Raw genomic sequence first — 8804 nt, 5'->3', positions numbered from 1 at the left:
TGTTTCGAATACGGGGTGTTACACTAACCATCCCCCCTCGTCGTCCGCCCACAAACTCAATTTTGTGGGATTTCACTAATTGAGTTTGCGGACACCTACTCTAATCTAATTTAGATAGTCTTTACCACCTTTCCCGTCCAATAGGAACATTTAAGTACAAGAAGTTCTATTAACAAGAATAAACAAAATACTTAACATCTCTCCAAAGGATCGATCTAGTCTAGACAGATATATGTGGAATGTTTTATTTATATGGCATGATTTTTTAAAGGAAAAAGAGTTTGATATATCCATTAATTTTGACATTTAAAGTTGATATACCATTTGTTATGAAAATAACTCATATATATTACTACTGTTATACAAATGACTTGCATACCCTTGTAAGGATATATATAAGTCATTTGTATAACGGTAAAGTTATATAAAAACTAAATAATAAAGTTAAAAGGTATATCAGACTCTTCACTTATTTAAAATAAAAGAAAATGTATACACAATATCAAGACTGTAGTGAAAGAGATAGGTATGAAAGCTTCGAATAACTTAGGTATAACACTCAAAATAAAAAATAAAATTTGACACTTCACTTTGTATTTATTCAGAGAAGAAAAAATACCTTACAATTCTCCAAAAGTATACTCAACTCTTGATATTTTTTGCATTCACTATCACCATAGATTTTTTTCATGATGAAGAAACAAAAATGTACAAACTTCCCTGTAGTTTTATTAGCAACTAAAGGAAACAGGGCAAATGCAAATGGCCATATCAGTGGCAACACCATTTTCACCAAATCATCAACCTTTCTGTTTTCCGTCTTCATCAACTCAATTTCTCAAAATCCACCATTTTCATAACCAAAGATTTATTCCAAGAATACCCTTTTCATCTTTCAGAAATAACAATCCTTTACCAGAAACTGAGTGTCCTGTTCCGCTAGACCAGCAGCCTGTTAACGAATTCAAAGCCCTTTCTGATTCTTTCCCTTTTTCATGGGCTTCTGGTGACTTGGTTGAGTACTGTTCCCGTTTATTTGCTACTGGACTTGCTTTTGCCCTCTTTGTGGGTCTGCCCGTTAACTTATTCGGGTCGGCTGGACCCATACCCGAACCCCTTAAACCGTTCTTGGGTGCTGTTTCTGGTGGCCTTATTGTTGTTACTTTGTCTGTTGTGAGGATGTATCTTGGTTGGGCTTATGTTGGTAACAGATTGCTTAGTGCCACTGTTGAATGTACTGATCTTTCTTTTTCTTATTTTTCTTGTTGGATTGTTATTTTTATGTCAATTAATCACTATCTGTTTTGGCTTTGCTTGGTGATAGATGAAGAAACAGGATGGTATGATGGCCAGGTACTAATTCTTATGTTTTCTTCAATTTATGCCATTTGTTTTTGTCATTTATTTGGACAGTTAGTACCTTTAGCTAATGGGATTGGACTCCATGAACTAATGCACTTTGTTTGGATGGTTGTTACATATTGTTTCATAATGTATCATATTATATTGTGTTGTGTTGTGTTGTGTTGTGTTGTGTTGTATTGTATCAATACTGTGTTGTTTTAATGAATACAATGTTTGAATAGATTGTATCATTCTCCGTCGTTACAGAATGTCACAAATTCATGATTTGAATGATAAACCTACTAGAAAAGTCCGTACAGGGTAGATTTACTATCAAAAGGTAGGGTAAAAGATGAAATATAATTATTAAATAATAAATAAAGACAAAATGAGAAGAAAATATTAAGGTAACGACACAATCACACCAAATCGGTCGTTACATAAAATGGGTCTATTCATCGTTACCTAACGATGGATTTAAACTATTAGATACAATAGTATTTAAGTAACAATTAAAACAACATTGTATTTAAACTAACCATACAATACAATACACCGGGTAACAACCATCCAAACAAGGTGTAACTCTCTAATGAATGCTACTTGGCCTTTGGCTTCAGAGAGTATTTTATTTTTTTCTTTTGTTGAAAATTCTGATTTTTATTAGGATTTGTTGTACTAAATGTGTCTGGTGCACGAAAAATCTTGTGTTCACTCAGGGTTCGGGGAAGGGCTGCATTCCAAGAGAGTGTGATGTAGGCAGCCACCTTTCCATAGCTCAAATTCATGACATGGTCATATAGAGACAACTTTACCATTTCTCCTCCCCTTCACAATTAGTAGTGCTAGTCGGAGTAAAATATGTCCAAATGGACAGAAAATGGATGTAGAAGATTACTGAGAAAACTGCTTCAATATTTAATGAATTTCTATTTGCCGACATATTGAGTAGTACCTCTCAAATTCATTATAGTATAGTTTTGTTATCCTTTTAAGAAATATGCAACATTGCATGATTAGATCGTGATCAAAAGCATTAATGAATCTTGATCCCTATAACTTAATTCAAATAGGATTGAAAAGGTATTGTGAAGCAGTGAAAGGTTGTGTACCCTTCAATTTTACTTCTTAACTGCTACCTTTTAACCAAGCAAAGAAGATGTCCCCAACATAGTTTAGGTCCAATCTTTTCTGGGAGTGGTAATAATTGTCTTGACTTTGATGCGTTCAGCTGCACCTTAGCTAACTAGTTCTTGGTCTGATTGTTGTCCTAATACACATGTTTAACATAGAGGCTAGAACTGCCAGTCTTATTTCTGACCAAAATTGTTTTGCTTTTCTGATATTGCAATCATTGATCTTGTTCTTTCCCTGAACAATAACTTGCTCTATGGTTACAGAATCGTCATTTATTTACTGAAATGTGATATCTACATGAATATGCCCATTCAAACATTTTTGCACACCTTGAATGTTGCACCAGAAAGCCAAAACCATAGACATCTGAACTTCAACAGTTGTACAAGGCTCTCTTTTCCTTCAGAACATACCGAGTTTTGTATAAATTTTTCTAGGAAAAACATAATGCTTTTGTAGGAGAAAAGTCAGATTTTGGATGCAACCCTTACAACTGAAAAGTTAGTCAATTCAATTCCTTACATATGGATGTTGGAGATCCTATCATGTATGCTGGACATAGAGAAGGTATATGATCAGGTTAATCGGAAATATTCTGATATACTCCTTGTTGAGAATTGGATTTGGATAGAAGTGGAGACATTAGATCTTGTATATCTCTAAGGGAGATGGGAGCCTCTTAGTTTCTTTGAAATAATAGGGGCTTTAGATAGAGCCCCCTCTTCCCTCTGCTATTTCTTCTAGTTATGAAAGGCCACAGTTGGATGTTGACAAGTAAAGGTAGGAGAATATATGCAAGGCTTTCAGGTCAATGATTACCTTGGAGGATGTAAAACTGTGTGTCTCACCTCCTGTTCTCAAATTATATTCTGTTCCTTAGTTATCTGTATATGTCGAAGATCCGGTATCTATTCAGAACTTTAGAATGAGGTGAACAATTTTCAGGCCTGGAAATGAACTTAAGGAAGTCGGAATTGATTCCAGTGGGACTCCTCCAGAATGCTCAGGATTTTCCCTAGCAGTGGGTTGTGGGGTAGTCTCACTACCTACAGAATATTTGGGATGTGCAGTTAAAGGGAAGTTTAAAGATGTAGATCTCTAGAGGCTTGTAATTGTAAGATGAAAGAAAAGGTTGGAAAGGTGGAAACACATAATTTTTAAGGGATGCAAAATAACTATCCTTTCTAATTTTCCACATATTTTATGCCATTGTCCTGAATTACTGCGAGGTTGATGAAGTTGATGAAAGATGTCCAATGGGAAGGAAAAGAGTGGAGAAGACTTAGTTGAATGGAAGGCGAAAGAAGCTTAATAGAAATGGGTGGATTTGTAATTCGTTGGTTATTGTCTTTGGTCTTTTAAACAAGCATTCTTTGGAAAATGGAAAAAAAATGGATGTGGAAGTTGTCAGTGAGGAAAATGCATTATGTAGAACTATCACTTCCATTTATGGAGGTGATATGGAAATGGGTAGTTAACAAGAAAGGTTACAGGTAGATGTGAATTCTTAACTTACATTTGTTTATGATTGGTGGGGAATGGGAATTATATCCTTTTTTGTTAGAACATTTCTATCCTTGAAATAAAAACAAAACTATTTGTCTCCACCTCTTTTTTCACTTTCTTTTTTCCTTTTGCAGTTGTCTTTGCGTTCTTTAACTTCTAATTTTCCTTGGGATAACTGACTAATTAACTTCAGTTAGTGTACCTTTGCAGACTACAAAAAATTACATCTTCAACTTTATCTTGTCATGCTAAATTAACTAAGGCAATAAGGCATAGAATTACAGATGATGTGATTTTGAAATATGAAGTCAGACAGTCTGTCATTTTAAAAGAGTGTTATTAAAAGAAAAAAGCACCGTTGACTGGAAGAGTAATTTGGAAATTCAAAAGACATCACATGATCAGTAAAAAGAGAGAAATGTTGCAGAAGTCTAAGGTGGCAATCAACTAATATATATGAATATAATAAGCAGGAAAGTATTAGTATAATAGCTTTTTTCATATTTTACTGTACAGCACTTACATTAGAACTACTATTGTCTAGATGGTCATGGTCAGTGATGATAATTTTCTGTGAGCACTCTTTTTCATCTTCAGATTATAGTGGAGCCGATATTGCAGATCTGTTGTATATATGTTGCCAAACTTCCCATGGAATCTGTTGTTTCAGGGAGGGTAATACTGCAGGAACGGTTACCTTGAATTGAATGGAAGAATATAGCTTTAGGCTAAATGCTGATTTCATCATAGAATTTGCGTGTGTTAAGCTTTTCTCGGATGAGAAGTTTTCCACACCCTTTGGTACTTGAAGGAGACTTTTCCTTGTAGATATGAGATATGGGTGAAGGAATATAGCTTTTAGGCTAAATGCTGATTTCATGCATGTAATCTGCTAGTAACAATAATCTAGTCTTTACCTAATTTCTGATGAGAATATTTCCTGACCTTTGGTATTGAAAAAGAAATTCTTCATTGCAGATATGGGTGAAGACTCCTGAAGTTTTGGCACGGGACCGCCTTTTGGGTTCCTTTTCTGTGAGTAATTCAAACTTGGTCAAGTTGTTGGATAAACTATTTTGGTGAGCAACAACGTAATGGTATAATTTTTTTGAGACTGACATCCATTTCTTTGCTAAATAAAAGATATCTAATTCTGAGTAAATTGGTCTAGCGCTTTTATTTACTATTCAAGGTTGCTTGAAATACGATGCTGCATTAGTTATGTAGGTATAGATAGCTATTTGGGCAGATTTTTCTAACGGACTTGGATTATTGTATCTTCAAGTAAGGATGGCAAATCTTAGTAATTGAATCAGCAGATCTTGTTCCATGCATTACCAAGCCCACACTATGAAATTTCCATACCCTATTCGATTCATCACAGCTCAATACAAAAGACTCAAATTACTCATAATTCCTATAATTGACTCTAAACCTTTAAGGGGTCGTTTTGTATGATGGATAAGGAAAAATAATCCTGGGATAATATTTTAGCACCCCTCAATTCTTTGTTTGGTTACAAAGTGTGGGATAACTTATCCCTGGATTAATAATTATGACTGGGATAAGTTATCCCTACTTGTGGGTAGAATGCTAATTCCGGGATAAAAATGTAAAATAACAAAAGTACCCCCTTAAACCCTCTTTTATAAACAAACAACTTAGAGGGTGTTTGGATTGGCTTAATAGTTGATCAAACCTACTTTTAAGTCAGTTTTTGACTTCTGAAAGTGTTTGACAAATATAAAAAATAACTTAAAATAAGTCAAAAATGACTTAAAATAAGTTAGGAAGTGTTTGACAAGGTCAAAATGACTTAAAATAAGTCAAAAACCAAAAGTAGGTCTCCCCCTACTTTTTATTTTTTGACTTAAAAGTCATTTCGGTTTGACTTTTTATTTTTGATTTAAAAGCTACTTTTTTTAACCCAATCCAAACAGGCTCTTATTCTTAGAGGGTATTTTTGTAAATAAACAATTTATTCTTAAAAATTATGTCAGGCATATTATTTGAATATGACAAACCAAACAACCAATAAAAAATAATATTAACATAACTAATCCCAACATAGCTTGTATCCAAACCAAACAACCCCTTAATGGAAGGATGATGCTTCTAAGCTGACAATGATTGAATTTGTTCCAGTGGGACGGACATCTTGCTCAAACTGATTGAATTGTGAAGTGACTACTCTTTCTGGCCTACCATGCAGGTGAAGCCTGTCCTGAGTAGATTAAAGAACACCTTGGTGGTTCTTGCAACATCATTGCTTGTGTGTGTCGTTGTTTTTGTCAATATTGAGAATGGCCAAACAGATAGTTATATACCATCAGAAGAAGCTGGTGGTAGATCTGTACCAGGAGTCTACGATGATGAGTCTGCAAGATCATTTGAACCAGACGCATTTTGTGGTGGTGAACCTGCTGATCCTTAGTTCCTAATAACCAACTGCTAGGCATTCTTCATGTAGTTATGTATATGGTACCTTATGTGTGTACAGTAATAGAGTTAATGTATATTCTTCCTTTCTCCATTCTCATGTTTCTGGAAATGCATAAATATAGTCAATTTTCATTCTATTTTTCTTTTTAAGGCTGCGTGTTCGTGTGAAAGAAATATTTTATGAAAACTTGTTTTCTTGATTAAACAATTTTCTCAATGTTTGGTTACCTTGAAGTGTTGACAATAATCTTTCTGAAAAAAGGGGAAATGATTTCCTTCGTTTATAGAAATTCAGATATGTTGTGTACTTTTTTATATTTTGTTTTACTTGAAAGAAGTGTGTTCCACTTTTGATTTCAAGCTCCATGGATCAAGATATCTTCTTGTATTTTTTGTATTCTTTTGGCTTTTTAAGTATATTGAGAGCATGATTGTGGTAGGTTGACCATTTATATAAAATTAGCTAATTTATGATGATGAATTCTTGTAATCTGTGACTTGCTTTGTCCTACCTTGATGGGCAGAGTTACCTATGACTGGTGGGAGATGGTAGGTATTCCGTAAAATTAGTCAAGGTGAGCCAGAGTTGGTTCCGATACCATAATCATAAAAAAAATATATGCTAAGTTGCCTGTTGCTATTTGTGTGGTTTACATCCCATCTCTGGGTTTATTTGACAAATTACCTTTGCTTAAATACTAAAAAGAAAAAGGAGATTAGACTATTTTCATCAAGCATATAAAGATAGAAGATAACCACAATCACAAAATGAACCATGTGTTTTTGTAAGGGGGAAGGGGTTGCTGATATGCATAACTAGTTTAAATAATAACTCAATCAATAGTCTACAAGTTATAAATATATTTAACCTTGGTGTGATGGATATATGAAAATAATCTTGGGATAAATTTTTCGTTCCCTTTAATTCCTTGTTAGTTACAAACTTTGGAGTAATTTTAGAATTAATAATTAGTACTGAGATAAGTTATTTCTACCTCTAGGTGAAATAATAATCATGAAATAACTTATCACATGATAAAATAGTTAAAATGATAAAAATATCCCCTCAAAAAAAAACTATACTTCACTTTTCACATCGCTTACACTAATGGGGGGTATTTTTTTTGTAAATAAACAACTTAGTATTAGAAAGTATGTAATGCATATTATTTTTAATACAACAAATCAAACATTCAATAAGAAATAATAGCAAAATAACTAATATCAACATAAAGTATCTTCAAACCAAACAACCCCTTATAATATAAATATTGTTTATATTATTAGGATATATAAATTAATTTCAAATTCTTTATATTGTTAAGAGTATTATTTAACTACTAAAATCCTAGTAAAGAACAAATGTGGAAAAATTGCTACCATACAGAACCGATTAGAAGCAGGCAGTTGATGATTGATGTAATTGCTTCTGACCAAGAATATTTTTGATATTTTACATAATTTTCATAATTTAACAAGTTTATACCTTATTATTTTATAAATGTACCTTTTTTTAAGAAGAAATTAAAATCATTATGTAATGATTGACTCTAAATTATTCTATATCACATAAATTAAAATATAAAAAATAACATATGTTAGGCTCGTGCTAGCATGAAGCTCTGTATCTAATTCCTAAATAAGAGTTCAAAGGTTTTAATGCTCTATTAGAAATTCTTCCTCGAAAATGTATATATGCATGCACATGTATTTAAACACTAAATAAAGCCTATAAATATTTACTAGGACTTTTTATATAGTTCAAATAAGAAAATAATTAATAATTAAAATTTTACAGCTCTTTAATAGACAACAATAAATTATGATAAAACTGAAGGACAATGTTTCCATAAATAATATTAGTAATTTTTTTTATGATTTTTGAAAATTTCTTAAGGGAGTGATATTAACATTAGTTTTGCGCCAAAAGAAACCAAAAATAAATGTTAATGTCCTCTAGTTTGTACATTCAGAATATTTTTGAGCATATTTGATCTAAGCTGTCTTTATCCCAGTTGTTTTCAAAATTCTAAATATAAAAAAAAATTAAAAAATAAAAGTATAATTTATTCCATGTTAAATCTATTTTTAAAGGGTAAAAAGGTTACAACATTTCACAAAGGTCTTGATGTTTCTTATAATATATATCCCATAGATATGTGTATTAAGCATGTATTACCATCGATGTGTATAATCTTTTTAAAATTACACAAATATTAATTAAATAATATATTTAAATTGAAAAAAACTTACAAGAAAAAATCAATCTTTGAAAATAATGAAGGCTAATATATACTAACTCAACGAAAGAAAGAAATTATGCGTCAACAAAAATCCTAAAATCAACAATTGATTATAAAAATGTCTTCCACACA

General features: G+C 32.3%; 1 protein-coding gene across 1 annotated transcript; it reads left to right on the top strand.

The window, feature by feature from the left end:
- Nucleotides 1-593: 593 nt before the first annotated feature.
- Nucleotides 594-6520, top strand: LOC102596278 (uncharacterized protein ycf36). Its single transcript, XM_006360926.2, has 4 exons — nt 594-1234; nt 1325-1353; nt 4966-5022; nt 6200-6520. Exons 1-4 carry the CDS (start codon nt 757-759, stop codon nt 6419-6421), a joined length of 786 nt encoding a protein of 261 aa, XP_006360988.1. The 5' UTR covers nt 594-756; the 3' UTR covers nt 6422-6520.
- Nucleotides 6521-8804: the final 2284 nt, after the last annotated feature.

Source organism: Solanum tuberosum, unplaced genomic scaffold (genome assembly GCF_000226075.1).
Source record: "Solanum tuberosum cultivar DM 1-3 516 R44 unplaced genomic scaffold, SolTub_3.0 scf00342, whole genome shotgun sequence".
In the NCBI taxonomy this organism is placed as follows: Eukaryota; Viridiplantae; Streptophyta; class Magnoliopsida; order Solanales; family Solanaceae; genus Solanum; species Solanum tuberosum.
Note: the sequence above shows the minus strand (reverse complement) of the source record. Positions and strands in the feature narration are given on the sequence as shown.

What these genes read in the sequence shown, in the direction of transcription:
- LOC102596278 (XM_006360926.2), top strand. Translation starts at nt 757, where the DNA reads ATGCAAATGGCCATATCAGTGGCAACACCATTTTCACCAAATCATCAA. An exon ending in CAGGATGGTATGATGGCCAG is followed by an intron (nt 1,354 to 4,965) that starts GTACTAATTCTT and finishes TCTTCATTGCAG; the next exon opens with ATATGGGTGAAGACTCCTGA. An exon ending in GCCTTTTGGGTTCCTTTTCT is followed by an intron (nt 5,023 to 6,199) that starts GTGAGTAATTCA and finishes CCTACCATGCAG; the next exon opens with GTGAAGCCTGTCCTGAGTAG.